Source organism: Leopardus geoffroyi, chromosome A2 (genome assembly GCF_018350155.1).
Source record: "Leopardus geoffroyi isolate Oge1 chromosome A2, O.geoffroyi_Oge1_pat1.0, whole genome shotgun sequence".
NCBI lineage: Eukaryota > Metazoa > Chordata > Mammalia > Carnivora > Felidae > Leopardus > Leopardus geoffroyi.
The window spans coordinates 164006372-164025090 of record NC_059331.1 but is presented as its reverse complement, the minus strand read 5'-3'; the positions used below and the strand labels follow the sequence as shown (position 1 = coordinate 164025090).

The 18719-nt window shown below is 56.0% G+C and overlaps 1 protein-coding gene across 6 annotated transcripts in view; it reads left to right on the top strand.

Annotated features, from left to right (window-relative positions):
* Positions 1-18719, top strand: part of PRKAG2 (protein kinase AMP-activated non-catalytic subunit gamma 2) — a 263354-nt gene that overhangs the window by 120835 nt on the left and 123800 nt on the right. For 3 of the 6 annotated variants that reach the window (XM_045496231.1, XM_045496230.1, XM_045496235.1), the window contains exon 4: positions 2074-2154. The exons of the other annotated variants lie outside the window; for them this stretch is intronic. In XM_045496231.1, the coding sequence (XP_045352187.1) occupies positions 2074-2154 (81 nt within the window). The remainder of the gene's footprint in view (positions 1-2073; positions 2155-18719) is intronic. 6 annotated transcript variants of the gene reach the window in all.

Here is an 18719-nt window from a genome sequence, read left to right as displayed (position 1 = left end):
CCCCGGAGCTATGGAGTGCGTGCGGTGAGGTGGGGTGGGAAAACCCCAGAAAACCCTGGGTGGGAAAAATGAACTACTGGGACCTCATCAAGATAAAAAGCGTCTGCACAGTGAAGGAAACAGTCAAAAACAGCAAAAGGCAACCTACAGGATGGGAGAAGATATTCACCGATAACGTATCTGATGAAGGGTTAGCATCCAAAATCTATGAAGGACTTGTCAAACTCGATACCCGAAAAACCAAATAATCCAGGTAAGAAATGGGCAGAAGACATCAATAGACCTTTTTCCAAAGCAGACATCTAGATGGCCAACAGACACATGAAAAGACGCTCAACATGATTACCCATCTGAGAAATCTAATCAAAACTATGATGAGATACCACCTCTCGCCTGTCAGAATGGCTAAAATTAACAACTCTGGCAACCACAGATGTGGGTGAGGGTGTGCAGAAAAGGGAACCCTTTTGCAGTGTTGGTGGGAATGCAAACTGGTGCAGCCGCTCTGGAAAACAGTATGGAGGTGCCTCGAAAAGTTAAAAATAGAACTACCCTACGACCCAGCAATGGCACTACTAGGCATTTAGCCAAAGAATACAAAATACAGATCCGAAGGGGCACGTGCACCCCCTGTTTATAGCAGCGCTATCAACAATAGCCAAATTCTGGAAAGATCCCAAATGTCCATCGGCCGATGAATGGATAAAGAACGTGTGGTGTGTATATATACGATGGAATATTACTGTACGATCAAAAAGAATGAAATCTTGCCATTTGTAACAACGTGGATGGAACCAGAATGTGCTATATGCTAAGCGAAATAATTCGGTCAGAGGAAGACAAATACCATACGATTTCACTCCTAGGCGGAATTTAAGAAACAAAACGGATGAACAGATGGGAGGGAGGGGAAAAAAAGAGAGTGGGCAACAAACCATAAGAGACTTTTTTTTTTTTTTTTAATGTTCATTTTGAGAGTGTGTGTGCACGGGCAACTGGGGAAGGGCAGGGAGAGAGGGAGAGAGAATCCCAAGCAGGCCCCACACTGTGCAGTGGGCACCCGATGTGGGGCCCGATCCCACGATCCGTGAGATCGTGACCTGAGCCGAAATCAAGAGTCAGACGCTTACCCGGATAAGCCACGAAAGTGCCCCGAGGGACGCTTAAATTTGGGAACACACTGAGGGTTGATGGAGGGAGGTGGGGGATGGGTTGAATAGGTGATGGGGTACTAAGGAGGGCACTTGTTGGGATGAGCCCTGGGTGTCGTGTGTAAGTGATGAATTCTCCTGCAACCAACGTTGCGTTGTATAGTAACTAGAATTTAAAGAACTTGAAAAAAGAAAGAGCAAAGGAAGAAAAGAGAAAAAAAGAAAAGAAAGGAAAAGAACAGAAAGGAAAAAGAAAGACCACACACCTGGCTCTGGACGTAGGCCTACACATTCCCGTCCGGGACTCCAGAGCGAGAGTGCTGCTCACGAGGAGGTGGAAGGTTCACGGCAGATTCAGAAGCGAGTTTCGGTAACTCCAAGAACTAAAATACTTGGCCGAGCCCCCACGCTGGGCTGAAAGACCTAACACAAAGCAGGGGTTTCATCAAGGAACAGCAACTAAGGGATAAAGCGCCTAGGACCCGGCCTCCCCTACATTCAACACCCCCATAGCTTTCGTATCTATAAACCGAATCCCTTGTAGCCCCCTCCTCCTAGAAACTCAGCGTCGTGGGGACACAACGCTCGACAACGAGAAAACAATACGCCCGAGCGCAGAACTCTGAGCTGCGGACGGGCAGGCCCGGTGGTACCGTCTGTAGTCAGTTCCCCGGGCAAGTGAGGACCCTGGGAAACTGTTTCCGTACAGGTGCATTTCAGCAGGCGGCTTCTGAGAAATTCTCTGCTCGTCGGAACGATGCATGCTTCCCTTGAAGCTTTTCTGTGGACAGTTTATTGCATCTATATAGATACTGGGAAACCTTTGATTGTCTGCCGGTCCAGAGCAAAGGAGGAGAAGGGGAAATGCCTGGTATAGACATGGGGAGGTAGGTCTTAACATGGAGGTTTTGTTATCATTCAGGTTCGGTGAGGCTGACCATCGAGTCCGGGGACCCTGCCTCAAATACTTTGTTGTCCGCAGCCCCCGAGAGGAGGGCCACAGGTACCGTGCAGAGCCGTGAAGGGACGAGGCAGGTGGGCCAGGAGGCAGAAGGCCGCCTGGTGGCGGGGAGAAGATGGCCAGGAGCCTTTATTGTGTTTCGGTGGGAAAGGCAAAGCCGGGCAGGGTCCGCACGTCGGAAATTGACGGATTCGAATAATCCCAGCAGGCTGTGGGGGTATTGGGGTATCAGCAGTCTCTGGTGTGTGGTCCCCGGCCCCCCTTCCACCATGGTTAGGGCATGGGGAAGGGATTCTGAGTCTGGCTTCCCGGATAGGTTGGTTTGCGTGTGAAAGGCATGCTCTCTCTAAGGATTGGCCACCCTGGGAGGGGCGGTCTCTCCCCAGGCAGCGAGGACCCCCGATGCCAGAACAGGGACCCAGAAAATAAGACCGTTCACACTAGAGGTCACTGCCATACTTCTCATTCTTTTTACCTTTACCTTCCAAGCGTTTTCAAGTCTGCAGGGTGAGAGTCTGCCTTCCTTGAGAGCTGAGTCTCCAGGATGCAGGGCCTGGCGGGGAGGGGCTTGTGTCCCCCCCAAGTCTAGACACCCTGGCTTCCCCGGGCCTCAGGTGCCCAGCCGGTCAGGCTTCTCCTTGCGTTACTTCTCTCCCGGGGGGTGTTTCTCCCTTCCCTTTCAAGGGCACCATCTTTCAAGCCTGGGGCACATCTCTGGCACCTGCAGACAGAGGGGAAGGGCTGTCTGTCCCCGATGGGGTTTCTTTAGGCCACAGAAAGTGTCATGTGAGTGTCTGTGGGCAAGCACGCTGTGCCTGCCGTCTCGCCCGTTGTCGTAGATGATATTCCATGAAATGATCACGGGCCCGCTGGATGTTTTGTGGCCACTTTGCATGGAGCCTGGGGCTCGCCTAACCACAGCCTTATTTCCGGAAGAAAGCGACAGGAAGGCATGGCCAGACCAACACAGGGGCCCGTGGAGGACCCGGCACCACCCTGGGGGCCCCGGGAGGTGTGGAACAGACGGTTGGCTTCCATTTTGAGGTCTCCTTGAACGTCACCGCCGTACTCCCACCTGGCGCCCTACTCCCACCTACTCCCACTCCCTCCGCCCAGCCACGCTCTCTCCCCGGTTCTCTAACCCTCCCTCGGCCTCCAAGATGGGCCTCATCGACTCTCCCCAGGCTTGCCTCCCACTCAGTCTCCCTGGGTCGCTCCATTAACCTCCGGCCACGGCGTGTGGGTCTTGGGTGCTGAGGACACGTTGGTGACACCTATAGACATCGAGCCAACGCGTTCAAATGGGTCATAAAAGTGTGTGATGAGAGATGATAAAAAGCAAAGGGTTGGGGCACCTGGGTGGCGCAGTCGGTTAAGCGTCCGGCTTCAGCCAGGTCACGATCTCGCGGTCCGTGAGTTCGAGCCCCGTGTCAGGCTCTGGGCTGATGGCTCGGAGCCTGGAGCCTGTTTCCGATTCTGTGTCTCCCTCTCTCTCTGCCCCTCCCCCGTTCATGCTCTGTCTCTCTCTGTCCCAAAAATAAAATTAAAAAAAAAAAAAAAAAAAAAAGCAAAGGGTCAGCTGAGATTTTTGTCGGAAGGATCTGATTTCGATGTGGGGGATGGGGGGCCGGGGGGGGTGGGGCTGCTCTGGGCAGATCACCAGCTGGGGGTCTGCGGCAGGGGCGCGGGAAGGGGTCCAGGCAGGAGAACGAGGCAAAGGTCTGGGGCTGGCGGGGCCGGGCGTGTCACAGGCACTTAGCAGGGTCGCCCAGAGCTCAGGGGAACGACACGGGTGTCTCAGCGCCCGGAAGGTCGTCCTCCGTGGCCCCCACCCAGCACAGAGCCCTTAGAACACGTTCTGGAAATGCGGTGGCCGTTGCTCGGCCCTCCCGTTCCTGACGTTCCTGCCGGCATCCGTGGGCCTCAGGCCCACGGATCCAACCTGGAAAAGCAGGTTTTCTCCCAAACAAGGAACAAGGGGTATCTCTGCTGGAGGTTTCCATTGTGCGACTTTGGGGGCCCTGACCCACCTCTGCATCGTGTGGCTCGGCTGAGGGTGGCCGGTCCAGATGACAGTGGCCCCTGGGGAGTTGGCTCTTATTCCAGGCTGGTACAAAAGACCCCACCAGGAGGCCCTGAGAGTGACTTCTCGGGGTCACGTGGCCCGGCTCCACACTGTGTCCAGAAGATAAGCTAAAGAGGACGGGGCTGAGTGTGTTTTTCCCCTTGCGGGAAACGCCCTCCTTGCCCTGCTCGCCCAGGCCCACCAGCCTCTCGGGGGTTTTCCACAGAATCTCCCCCGAGCGCTCCAGGACCGGCCACCGTCCCGCTCACGTTTGCCAAGGGGACAGGAACCCAGCGTGGTGTCTGGTTCGTCTGCTCGGGCCAACTCGCTAAACTCCTCGAGTGTGGAGACTGCGTCTCGTTCTCTCTCTGCCGGTGACAGACCTCTGATTGTGACTCATGTTCGTGAGCCACCTTCCTCCGTGACAGGACCCCCGGTTCTCATGCTGTGGCCTGCATGGGGCTCGAGGGGGCATATGAGCAAGTTAGGTGGTGAACTATAAGGGGCAATGTTGTTTAGACTTGTGGAAAAGATTCTTGAAGGAGGGGAAAGGTGTGTCCCCGTTGATCCCCTATTCCTTCCCCCTGCCTTGAAGGCAGCATGTGATGACTGGGGCTCCAGCAGCCATCTTGGACCCTAAGGTGATTGCTGGAGACGGAAAACGCACCCTGAGGAGAGTGGAGACTAGAGACAGGGGCCTGGGTTAACGTTGTGACGCTGCCTTAGAGGCTCCGGGCTGCTTACCTGACAGGCGTCCTTTGTGCGAGAGCAGAATAAACCTCTCTCTTCCCGAACCCACTGCTATTTTGGGTTTTCCTATGAAATGAGAGCAAACGAAATCCTCACTGATGCCAAGTTCCTCGCACGGAACTTGCCCCATACTGGGCACTGGGTAATAACATGAGGACCAAGCAAGTGATCTGTGAGCTTCTCCCCAGGTGTGGCTTTTGCAGACTGAGGCTACTGAGGCTCGGTGGGTGGGGCTGCCCAGGCGGGGACGAGGGCCCGGTCTCCGAGGACATCCCACTGAAGTTTGTCCAGCTCCGTATTCCCTAAAGCTGTGTGTCCACTGTATACAAGTAGACTCACTCTAAGAAAACGCTGATATTCTACATTTACGCTAAAAAAAAAAAATTGGACTGGATGGGGCACCCGGGCGGCTCAGGCCTTAAGCGTCCGTCCGACTTTGGCTCAGGTCATGATCTCGCGGTTCGCGAGTTCGAGCCACGCGTCGGGCTCTGTGCTGCCAGATTCTCTGTCTCCCTCTCTCTCTGCCCTTCCCCCACTCATACTCTGTCCCTCTCTCTCTCAAAAATAAACATGAAGGGGCGCCTGGGTGGCGCAGTCGGTTAAGCGTCTGACTTCAGCCAGGTCACGATCTCGCGGTCCGTGAGTTCGAGCCCCGCGTCAGGCTCTGGGCTGATGGCTCAGAGCCTGGAGCCTGTTTCCGATTCTGTGTCTCCCTCTCTCTCTGCCCCTCCCCCGTTCATGCTCTGTCTCTCTCTGTCCCAAAAATAAATAAACGTTGAAAAAAAAAAATTAAAAAAAATAAATAAATAAACATGAAAAACATTTTTTATTTATAATAAAAAAAATTGTTGATGCCTTATACAAATAGGTCCTTTTCTGAAATTACTGTATCCTTTTTTTGTGGTTTTAAAATATGACTTAGTTTGAAAAGATTCCAGCCCAGAGAGAGACGGATATGACACCTCCACTGAAGGTGCACTGGCAAATTTGAGGCCAGCCCCTTGGGCCACGTGTTGAGCCTGGACGTAGGCGGTGCAGCCTGGACTCTGTACAAATCGGGTTTTGACACATTTCTTTTATGACGTGTGTCTGGCTGCGCGTCCCCGGATAAGCCAGCAGCCGCAAGTTAATCCGTCTGATAAATATATGTATTATGTGTGTGTGATGGGCTGGGGCGAACCGTGGGGTGAGAAAATGAGATGTGGCTCGCGGAAGCCCGCAGTGTGGCCAGGGGCGAGGACGCCGGCCTGGAGGGAAGACCCCGGGATCACGCTGGTGCTCAGTGCTCCGGGGCTTGGGTGGAGTTGGGCTCTGTCTACACTGGACCCAGCTCTGTCTAAAGCTGGATTGATGAGACGCAGCTTTGAAGGAGGGGAGGGCAGTCAAAGAAAAGTCCAGAAAGAGAAAAATGGGGCCTGGTTTGACTGAAGGCAGGGTGCCAGGCTGGGGTTTCTGGAAGGGGTGTGAGCCAGGGAGGGTGTTAGGAGAGGGCCACGGGGAAGAGCCAGAGCTGGTCCTGCGTGAACAGCGGCCTCACAGGGCCTCAGCGGTGGCTTCCCTCGGCCTCCCCCGGGGGAGGGTCTACCGGTGTTCCCAGCCCCTGAGCAGCCCCTACCCTGCACCTCCCGCCACTTGCTTGTGGGGAGTCCCGTGGCTCTGAGGGCAGTGTCCCCGGGCAGGTGCCTCCCAGCACTGGCAGGTGCGGGGTCCCTGGCTGCCGGTCTTGACACAGGGATCAGAGGCGAGAGGGGGCGCGGCAGCCGGCCAGGACCAGGAGAGAGGCACCTAGGGGAGTAGAGGAGGGCCAGCGTGGGAGGCGCTAAGGGCCGGGGCCTGGCCGGGACCTTGAGCACGGACCTGGGTGGCGGGGACGTCACCATGAGCTATCGGTGACGGTTTCGCACGGTGTGGTGCGGCTCTACAATGTTTTGTGTTCAGTAACTGTGTTAAGGCGGGTAGAGGAGAGGGGGCGTTCCCATTTTCCAGATGGGAGGACTGCGGCCCAGAGAGGCCCAGAGGTCTGTCAGTCACTTGTGGCAACCTATCAAAGGAGATGACCCCGGGCATCCTTTTCCGGAGGACTTCCCTCTGCTCACTATGCCCGAGGTGGATCCCCCACCCCCCTGCTGTGCTAACGGGCAAAGCCTCCCCTTCTCAGCCACATTCTTCGCCCACACTCCGGCTGCTACCTTGGGCCACCCGTGAGTCACGGGGGATGTTGAGTCAGAAGTCCCCTGTCCTCCCCGCTGCTCCTTCCCGGGTGACTCAGCCTGGTCGCAGAGCAGCCAAAACTGATGGGAGGGGAAACAGAAGGGGCTGTAGCCTAGAGATAACCTCTGAGCAGCCGTGGCCTTGACCTGGGGAGATACCTAAAGAGTACCCCAGAAAGGCAAGCAAAGCGCTGTGTCATCAGGCTGGCGCCTGTGGGCCGGGAACCCCCAAGGGGCACCCCAGCCTGGGGGTGACTCCTATCACCCACCAAAGCCCTCCCAGGGTCCCCTCCTCAGGGCTCTCCCGCGATACCAGCCTCCCTTCTCCTGGACGGAACCCACCGCGGGGCTCCCATGCCTGGTGATGGATCGCTTGGAGTGACCCCGTCCTTGTGACCAGGTCTGGCCCTTCTGCCCCTCGACTTACTGTAGCCAGATGGGGCTCGGATCCAATCATCCTGGAAGGTCCCAGCACCCACAAACGGATCGACCTCAGGCACTGTGTTGTTGACAGCTTGATTAACAATGCAGTACTAACTTTTAAAGCCTTGTTTGTTGTTTTTGTAAAGTTTATTTATTTTGAGGGTGGGGGAGGGAGAGAACCAGCAGGGGAGGGGCGGGGGGGGGGGGCGGGGGAACAGAGGATCAAAGTGGGCTCCACACTGTCGGCAGAGAGCCCGACGCGGGGCTCCAACCCCCGAACCATGAGATCATGACCTGAGCCACCCAGGAGCCCCCTTTCGAAACCTTGTAAATGTAACTTTTACTAACGTAGAAACATACAGAAACATGTGCAGATCGTGGGTGGTAAAATCCGGTTTGAACGTGCTCACGTAAGCGACGTGCAGATCAAGGAAGGGGGGGGTGTCAGGAGCCTCCCCCGCACCCCCTCCAGGGCACTTCCCCCCAAGATTGGCATTGCCTGGTGTTGAACTTTATATGGTGGGTCCGTACAAGAGGTATTTTTCATCTGGCTTCTTCCGCGTGAGCGTCGTGAGCACCCCAGCTGACGTCCTAGCTGCGGTCCGCCCTCTCTGGTCGCTGCATGAGGAACATTCCATCCTCTGCCCGGACCACAGCTCCTCCGTCCACCCACCTGGACGGGCACGGGCGGTGTCCGGCCGGGGGCCCTGACGGAGTGCCGCCGTGAACGCTCTTGTACGTTTGCACACTTCCGTGGGACACACACACACACACGAGGACTGTTGGTCGTAGCACGCGCAGACGTGCAGCCTCGGTGGGGATCTCGGCGTCCGCTGTGCGTGCAGCCTGCCTCCCGGGCGGGTCTCTAAGCAGACACCGTGTCCTCGTGTCTCCGTGTGTGTGGTGCCCTGTACTCAGAAGCCGCCTCCTTCCGCCCGTCATCCAGCTCCGCGCAATGATGCAGGTGTGTTTCCTCACCTGGTCAATCGAGGGGTGGCGTCAGTCCCCGACGGGGCAGTGAGAGGCGGTGCCCGGCATCCCACGTCCTGGCCTGCTTCCCCACTAGCAGGGACTCAGGCTCAGCCTGTTCATGGCCCACCATGAAGCGTAGCAGGTGGGGTCCGCAGGGGATCCGGGAGGAGCTCCGGTCTCTAAGGCTGCATGCTTCCTGGGGCTCAGCGTTTGGGATTTATTTATGACGGGGAACTGTAGCAGGACCCGGTTTGTAACCACCAGCTGTCGCTATAGCAACTCCTCACTTACAGCAGCCTCCACACTAAAAATAGATCGCTTCATCCCTAGGATAGAAAAATCAAAGAAAATCAAGTCCCCAGATGGATCTCGAGGTGTGGCGATGTATGTTTCCGGCCTTTTTCACCACCCATCTAAAAGCAGAAAGGTCTGCGGTGGGATGGCCGGTCCCCTGCAAGCGTTCTCGGGGCCACAGGGCCACAGGGGCACAGAAGCCTCCCCCCTGCTTAGAAGACCTCCTCCCTTATAGTCCAGAGGTTTGGATACTGAATCATAAACAGTCGTTTCACATCGGCCTTAATGTTTTTTCATCTGAATTCTTCTGTGGGATTGTAAACCTCTTTCAAGGTCGGGGACTTAATTATCAGGGTGATACGAGGACTGAAAATCCTGTCCTATGAAAAGGAGTTGAAAGAATCGGAAATGTTGGCATGGACGGGAGTGTGCTTAGCGAGGGCTGAGAACAGCCTTCGAATATTTGAAGGAGTGTCCTAATGAAGAGGGGTTGCCTTGTTCTCATCCTGCAGGAAAACAGAACTCAACTCCACGGGAGAGACTATCTACCCCCACCCCCACCCCAAAAATACATGTATTTTTTTAAGTGCCTTTTATTGCATTTTAGAAAATCTAAAATAAAATTTCATTTAGTCTGTAACTAGAAGTTGGGTATTATAGATAGGGGATCAATCACTGGAATCTACCCCTGAAATCATTATTGCGCTGTATGCTGATAACTAACTGGATGTAAATTTATATAAATAAAATAAAATAATAAAAAAATATTTCAAAGCATTTTAAAACCAGAAAAAGCCCTCCCGAATCACAAGCCTCCAAAGCGCCCCAGCATCTCTGTGGACCTCTAAGGAGGACAGCGTCCTGGACGGCTGCCGCCCAGGGACGCAGCTGAACTGATGCTGGCTGGGCGGGGCCGGGGACCCTCCCGAGGTGGCTATGGAGACTCAGGGTCACCCTGCCCACACACGGGAGGCGCTCAGCAGCGTTAGTTGTTCCCACAGGGGTATTCCAGCCAAGGACGAGGTCTTAAACGTTGGATGGGAGAGTTATGGAGACCTTCTCCAGGTCCTGGCTCTGAGCTACAGGCAGAATGGACCAGGGCTGTGGGTTACGGTGAAAAGTAAGCTTGAAACGGGGAGTGTTGGGAGCTAGCAGTACTGGGAGTAGCTGGGCTCAGGCCAGGGGCCGTCGGGGGCGCCCGGAGGTCCTTGGATTTGGACCTTCCTGGGGAGTCCCCTCTCTGCTCCACTGGGACCCTCCCTGCCCATAAGCCACACGTGGTAGCGATTAGTGATATGCTGCTCCTTATTTTTATTTCGTTTTTGTTTTGGGGGCGTGGGGTTGTTTTTTGGTCTTTTTGGTTTTGCGTCTTTTTACCTTATGGTAAAGTAGACAAACGTGAAATTCACCTCGTATCTGTTTCTGAGTGCGCGGCTTTGTGGCCTGAGTATCATCCCCAGAACTTTTTCTTCTTGCAAAACCGAGGCTCCGCCCCCATTCGACAATGACCGATCCCTTCTCCGTCCCCCAGCCCCTGGCGCCCACCATTCTGATTCTCTGTCCCTGTGAATTGGACTCTTGTAGTCACTCATCTAAGTGGAGTCACGTGGCATTTGTCCCTTTGTGACCGGCTTATTTCACGTAGCGCGGTGTCCTCAGGGCTCGTCCGTGTCGTAGCGTGTGTCACAATTTCCTGCCTTTCCTTTTTGACGTATTTATTTTTAAGAGCGAGAGACCGACCGCACAAGTGGGGAGGGACAGAGAGAGAGAGAGAGAGAGAGAGAGAGAGAATCCCAAGCAGGTTCCACGCAGTCAGCACAGAGCCCAATGTGGGGCTCGAACCGTGAGAGCATGACCTGAGCCGAAATCAAGAGTCGGTCACTTAACCGACTGAGCCACCCAGGCACCCCCCTCCTTCCTTTTTAAGGTGAAGTCGTTTTCTGCTGGATGTACCACGTTTTGTTTATCTGCTTAGTCAGGGGACCTGGCCACGTCTCCCCGCCTAGGTCGCAAGCCCTTCAAGGCAGCCGTGGACCTCATTCCTGTCAGCCTGGGACCAAACACGTGGCCCTTGTGTGTGTGGCAAAATTACCCCGCTGCTGGATCCTTCCAGGGCTATTCCCTGCACCCCCCAGTGGGAGGGCCTCCTGACACCCATCGCTGTGTGTAATGAGAAGGTGCTGAGAGCCTGGGGACCACCTCCGGAGTTATTGCTGGGACGCTGGGCCCCCACGGAACACTGGGGGGGAGGGGCAGCCACCTGCAGTGTCACCCGAGGGACACAGTGAGCAGCCCCAAGCCCTCAACATCGGGTTTTCCAAAGGTTCAAGTTTCAGCTCAGGTGGCATGCGTTTGGATCCTGGCATCATCTGCTGTTTCTTTCTCCCAGAGGCCTCTGTGCTTAGCGCTCACAAATCAACAGGTAGCAGCTAAGTGCCAATTAGCCAATCACACAGAGCAAGGCACTAGAGATAGACCAGGAATAGTGACGTTGGGTTAGGACCTGTGCGGGGGGGCCAGGAGACTGGCGTGGTCTGCAGAGGTGGCCTGGAGACATGGGGTCCTTAGCAAAAGTGGTAGAGGGGCGTCTGGGTGGCTCAGTCCGTTGAGCGTCCGACTTGGCTCAGGTCATGATCTCCCGGTTTGTGGGTTCGAACCCCGCGTCGGGCTCTGTGCTGGCAGCTCGGAGCCTGGAGCCTGCTTTGGACTCTGTGTCTCCGTCTCTCTCTCTGCCCGTCCCCTGCTCGTGCCCTGTCTCTCAAAAATAAATAAACGTTTAAAAAAAAATTTTTAATAAAAGATAAGAAGAAATGGTAGAGGGAGGCCCTACCAACCTGGGGCGGGGCTGGCGGTGGTTTCTGGGAGGGAGGCTGGCACTCATCACAGATGAGTGGGGACCAGCCCTGCCTTCTGAGGGTTCCTACAGGTTTTCCTGCCCCAGGGGACTCGGAGACGCTCACTCCTGGGCTTGCCCAGAGGTTGCGGAAGGGCTGTGGGGGCAGAGGGGGCCCTGCGGCTTGACTTGCTTGGCGCTAACACGGACCCAAGGGGGCCAACACTAGACAGAGTCGAAACGCCAGACCTACCGAGAGGACGCTACAGAGGAAGGGATCCGAAGGCTTCGAGAGATGGGAATGTGAGAGTAGTTTATCGTGTAGGACCCGCTCCCTGCCCTCCGCCCCCCCCGCCCCCGGAGAACCCAGAGGACACACTTGTGACCAAGGCCATGTGACAAATGATTGGCAAGGGGAGCCCAGCACCTTGGAGGAGCTCCGTGCACGCTCCCTCCCGAGGGTCAGAAATTATAGTGCCTCTGTCCTGGGAATCCTAAATACGGTGGGGACAGTCGGGTCCCAGGTGGCAGGGGGCCAAACGGCGATGGGAAGGGTCTGCCTTGTGCAGACCTGGGGTGTCGGCTCCTTTATGTTGGTCTTCCTGGGAGTGAGGCAGAGGGAGGCCTCCGCAATTCACGTCTGTGTAAGTGGGCAAGTTCTAGGCCAAGCGGAGAAAAGCCTAGCCTCAATCATAAAAACAGAGTTACGGCCCATCAGTCGGTTCCCAGACCCGAGCCAGTTCAGACCCAGAACGCCTCGAATGGAGGGGAGGCCAGGTCCCCTCGAGGAAGGACCCCGGGACACTACCAAAAATCCGTGCTGTCGGCGCCTGCCCCAGAGGGACCTTCGGCTTCACCAGGGTGGCTGTGCGTTGGCCCAAGGAAATGACCCAGTGCTTCAGAGATCACCCGACCCTGGCTCCGAACGGACCCCAATCCCAGGAGACCCGGACGGTCTCAGCAGGTGCTTGTGGGAGAGCAGGCTCTGGTGACTCCAGCACAGAATTTCTCTAGCCCCCCGCCCCTCAGCGGAGGGGGAGAGCCCTTCCTGTGTGCGGTCCTTGACTTCCCCGTGTCTCTAAGCAGAGACCCCAGGGCGGGGGGCGGGGGGGAGGGTGGATGTGGGGCCGGGGTGACAGAGGCTCACAAGTGGGGAGCTGGCTGGAGGCTGCGGAGGCAGCTGGGAAGTGAGGAATGTCACTTCATCAGAAGCCGCGGGGCCCGTGTCTTATCAGTGTGGGTGTGTTAGCACATCCATAATAAGAAAGTGCCGGCTGATATGACAGCCCGTGAGTGGGGGCGGGTGTCGAGCTGTCGGCTGACAGGGGGAAGGCCGAGGTGCGTGCCGTCTGTCCCCTTGGCTGGTCGAGAAGCCTTAGGGTCTCGCCGCTTTCAGGAGAGAGAGACGTCTGCCCTCCCTGCCTGTCGGTGACCAGCAGAGCCCTCCTTTCCGAGCGAGAGATGAGCCCTCCAGAGGAGCCGCTGGGGAGGGAGAAGGTGCAGGTGACAGACAGTAGGTTCTCATGCGAAGGGAGAACAGGAACCCAGGGCGCTATGTCCCGTGCCTGGAGGAAAGGCCGTGACGCCGGGCACACGGGGACCGGTGTCGGCCTATCCCTGCAGGACGTCGGGCTCCAAGGGGCAGCTCCCCACCACCTGGCCAGAACATTCTCAAGCTGCATCGCAGGCTCTTGCTACCAACCCCCCCCCCCCCGCCCACCCCTACCCCGGCCCCTCCACGCCCGGGGCTCCGCCTGCATCCGGGCCCTTCCCTCATCCCTCCCCAGAAGCCAATATGGCCCCGGCGTGTTACATCCCGTCTTGGCCTATCAAGAGTCTTGCCAAAGGGATGTTGTCTCAGTCTTGCCTTGGTGACCAGAACCTCCGGGGGTCTGTGCTCGGTTTCCTCCCCACTCAGAGACTGGAGCCCGGCCCCATACCCTGTGCTTCGCCGGCTCCCCTGGGATGGCCCTCCGCCTTTCCTGTGGCAGCTGGGCACCTCCGGGTTGGACTTCTAGAGGGGTCACCCGGGCAGTCTGTGTCTAATGCTCGGAGCGTCCTCCCTGCTGGCCGGGCTTGCCTGCTCTGGTCCACTTGACGGGCCACTCCCGGCCCAGCCCGGCTCTTCCCAGGCTCCCGACCACTTGCCCCAGGCTGGCCAGCTCCTCCGACACACTGGCAGTCGGAACGGGCCCGGCAAGTGGCCTTGGCCCGGGGTGAGTGCTGCTGACTTGGGTTTGGGTCCTCCTCCCAGGACGTGGACACAGTCACTCCCCCCGGCTGCTGGCAGCTGTCTGTGACCACGAGGCAGGGTCGCTAAAGACCACATGGGCACAGAGGGAAGACACACAGCTCCACCCTGGATTTCCTGCCCTGAGACAAACATTATTACGGAGAAAGCCAGTTTGATTTCGACTTTCTGTTACTTACAGCCCAAACGCACCCTTCACAGGAGATTCTCATATAATGACACCACGAGAAGGGGGAAGGGCAGGCCTCCTGTCACACGTGGGGAGCAAGAACCAGAGAATCCCCTTTGGAAATTCAGACCAGTCAGCTTTGGACTCTATGGAAAGGGGTCCCAGGCGGCCTGGCATCAGAGTTCTTAGCCAAGGCCCAGAAATCGGTTCTAGCTAGTTCAAGTGGGCAAAAAAGGGGGGAAAAAATGATTAAAGGATATTGAGTGGCTCACAGAATCCCCAGTGTGGAGAGAACCTGGCTGGGTGTTCCCAAGAAGGGCCCAGACTCACCTCCAGAACGGGGACGGCGGATTCCCACTCAGCCCTGGGCCACTGCTGTGCCCCCCTAACTTCACATGGTAAAGCCCTAACTCTCAACGTGACTGCATTCAGAAATAGGGCTTTTAGGAGATAATTATGGTTAAATGAGGTCACAAGGGTGGGGACCAAAACTGGTAGGATTGGTGGCCTTATAAAACAAGGAAGGGGAAGCTCTCTACCGTGTGAGGACACAGCGAGAAGGCAGCCATCCGCAAGCCGGGAGGAGAGACCTCACCAGAACCTGACCACGCCGGCACCTTGATAATGCGACTCTCCAGCCTCGAGAACTGTGGGAAAATAAACTCGTGTTGTCGAAGGCGCCCAGCGTGTGCTATTATATTAACCAGCGTGAGCACACTTATCCAGCCTCCCATCTCTGGCAACCAGGAGATCCTGCTTCATACCAGCTTCTGTGCACTTCGGCTCAGGATGTCCATCGGCCAGTCCGGGTCTCCGGGTGGCGTGCCGTTGCCACGGGGGAGCTGGAGGAGTGAGTCTTGAGGGAATCCCCCCACTTCCGAGCCCCTCTCCCCCTCTCTGGAAGCCAAGCATAGGGAAGATGTGAAGGATGCTGGGTGGGCAGAAGGAATTACAAACACCCTTCCGACACAGGACGGTGAATGTGAGGGAGGTCCCCAGCAAGGTCGAGACGAGCTGCCAAGAGACCCCTCCCACGTGGTGACCTGTCTCCGTGGGTCACCAGGTCTCGGGGTGGGTCGTCAACTTTGTAGGCTCAAAAACCCGCTCTCTTCAGCACGCCGAGAACTCGTCTCTTGCTCGGTTCATAAAACCATCCAGATCTAAATGAAGGTTTCCCGTCTCCGTGGCAAGATGCTGGGCACGCGTGGACCGGGGCACGTACACCAGCACCCTACCTGCCGAGCGACACGGGGAGCCAGCCCAACAGCTGCAGCGTGATTTCAAGTAGGGTCTAGGACGGGGTCGGGAGCCCAGCCCCCCTTCCCTTGGATCCATGCAAGGGAAGGCATCTGGAGCTTCCCGTTCGGTGCCCTTGGATGGCCATTCTTCCACCATTCTCTGGGCTTGGAGTTCCTCCAAAAAGTTTCTGCTTACTAAATTAGAGTAAAATGTTATTTTCTGCCTCCCTGAAGGTGACCCAGGTCGCCTTGAGTAGGGTTATGGGTGTTCCCAAATTCTTGAGCCATATCATCAGTCTCTTGGGCAACTCTCATCAATGGCTACGTACGTCTTCTCTTTTATGTGTTTTTCAGAACTTCACTTTATAAGGGCAACCTCTTTCCTTCTTTTGTTTCCCCGAATTCTTTCGGAGCAGGTTTCTGCCAACACTCCTTTCCCTACAAGGTTATAGAAGCCAAAGGTGTGGCCCTGTCCCGCCCCCCTTGGTCTGTGTGTGCGTTCACCTGCCCCGGAGATGTTTCAGTCTGTGAACCGGCCGCCTGCCTCGGGCTGGCGTGTTTTCTGAAGTGCTCTAGGTTGTAGAAGCTGTTTTCCGTAGAGGAATGCAAACCAGTAACCGGGAGAATTGTGTTAATCCCTATGCTTTGCGAAATGAATTTCTTTATTTTTTTTTATTTTTTATTTTTTTCACATTTATTCATTTTTGGGAGTGAGAGAGAGAGCGTGAGCGGGGGAGGAGCAGAGACAGAGGGAGACACAGAATCCAAAGCAGGCTCCAGGCTCTGAGCTGTCAGCACAGAGCCCGAGGCGGGGCTCGAACTCACGAGCTGTGAGATCGTGACCTGAGCGGAAGTCGGGCGCTCAACTGACGGAGCCACCCGGGCACCTGCGAAATGAATTTCTATGGCGCCGCATTAAGCTCAATCTTGTGTAAGCCTCGCTTTCCACCTGTGCCCCATCTGCATTTTTAGTGGTTGTTAAGGGGCCTACTACGTGCGGGATGGGTTGAGCTCCGTGCGTGGCAACATTGCAGTAAGGTTTGCGACCAGTGGATCCAGTCCCCGCCAGGACCAGGTGGGCTTGCTCGCGAATGCCCAGGGTCACAGAGGTGGCCAGGATGACCTCACGTTATTACCAGACCGAGGTCTCTATCCGTTCCCTTGGTAACATACTTGATGTGTTGGTAGTAAGCCCTTCCACACGTGCCCTCCTTTGATCTCCTTGAGTTTTCTTCATAAGGACAAGGAGACCTCAGGTTCTGCCCTACCCGACCCCTGGGGGCTAATAGCAAGATGCCAACCCCCTGGTTTGTGGATTGCTGTTTTTTTTTCCTTTGCTGGTCAGTGGCCCTAAACAGAAATGCATACCCTGGTTCTGCCTTAGCGCCAGGAGATAGCAGGGCTCGTGGATTTGGACAAAACCCCTGCAAAATCGCCCTCTGGGTTCCATGTTCCCCAGGGCCTGGAAAGCAACCACAGTGAAGCAGGATAATGAGGCATTGGGTGTTTCACGGGCATTTGCTCTGTGTCAGGCACTTTTCCCGTGCCACCTTGTTTATTCCTTGGAACAACTGTGTAATATCTATATTCCGATGGAGATGCCAGCTGAGAAAGTGTGAGAAAGAGTTCAAGTGGGGCAGCCAGGAAGTGGCAGGGTGGGGACCCAAGCCCAGGGCTCCCTGCCCCCACCTTCCTCTGGGGCAAACCCCACACACCCCGGTCTATGAGAATCCTTTGGGGGAATGTATGGGGAAATCGGACTTTACCCCCTAAATTGGCAAGTACTTCGTCCGGGATGATGCCCGGGGATTTTTATCAAAACTTCTAAGGGATGCCCAGGCAGGCTTTAGAGTGACAGCATACCGTCGTCCTCGCAAGTTCATAGTTCTTAAAGCCGGGCGAGGGAAAGATGGGGAGGTCCGCGATTCTGTTCTGCCTTTATAGGTGTTTAAATTTTTCCATGGCTAAAAAGTGAAACAGCACTGCATTATCCACGCGTTAAGAGATGAGGCACCGAGGGGCGCCTGGGTGGCGCAGTCGGTTGAGCGTCCGACTTCAGCCAGGTCACGATCTTTCGGTCCGTGAGTTCGAGCCCCACGTCAGGCTCTGGGCTGATGGCTCGGAGCCTGGAGCCTGTTTCCGATTCTGTGTCTCCCTCTCTCTCTGCCCCTCCCCCGTTCATGCTCTGTCTCTCTCTGTCCCAAAAATAAATAAACGTTGAAAAAAAAAATTAAAAAAAAAAAAAAAAAAGAGATGAGGCACCGAGTCCTTGAAGAAACTACCCTGTTAACAGGCTCGCAATCCGGGGCATGCCCCACACCTCCAGGATTAAAGAATAGAGTCTGTCTTGGGGGCCACAGAGGGGGTGGGGGGTGCGGAGGGAGTCAGAGCCAAAGATGATAAAGCCCCAAAGCCCCTCCACTCCCAGAGGACAGTTTAGGGCTTTTAGATCTGCACCCTAGCATACCTGATTTCTAAGATGTCAAGCTCAGAATTCGCTCTTCACCGACCCCCTGCCCTTCTGGGATTTTTGCCCTCGAGTCTTCCTTCTCCGTGTTCAACAAATTCTGTTATCCTGCCTCGATTTAATTATGCGGCCACAGAAAGGAGAAATTGGAAACTGCTTCACCTCCAAAGGCAGATCCGCGCACCAGGGTGAGGAGTGTTTGTAGAGGGAGCAGAGAGAACGCCCACGCCCGCTCACGCCCCTCTCCTCCACGCCACGGCCGCTGTCCCGGAATACCCAGGGCACCCCATAAATAGGATTTGCTTTGGGTGCTGGGAATCTGCTGAAAATATCCCGTACCCAAATAAGTGATGGAAAATGTAAATGCAGGTGGAATGAATTTGCACGACTAGAACATTCTTCCTCTTCTCTGATTCTCCAGCTGTGCATAAGCCTCCACAGAAGACAGAAACAGAGGTGGGCGAGGGTCGTCCCTTCTTCCCTCTGCGAACCGTGCTGGGTAACTGAGCACGCGCGGCTGCGTGTCACCCAGCGTGGACCCCCTCTTGTGGAAACGGGAACCCGATTCCACCCGGGCTCCCCTCCTGCGGCTGGCAGCCTGGGAAGTGTGTCTGGGTCAGGCAGCCATCAGAGCCCAGAAGGGCAGTTTCTTTCATCAGTCGGGGACAGGGACACTCTTTCTCTCCCCCAGGGGACCAGGACAAAGGACCTCGTAGGCAGGCTGTCCCCGTGGCAGCCATGTGCAGCTTTGTGGGGCCTGAGAAGAGGGCCGGTTCCAGGGAATGGGGAGAGAGACCCCATCGTGGCTGCCTCCGTCGATGCCCAGGCTCCGGTGTGCGGGCCCCTCCTGTCCATTTACGGCAGAGCAGGGGGGACCCTGGGGGACACGTCAGGGTGGGGGTCGCAAGCCGCCTGGTCCTGTTCCACCACGTGAC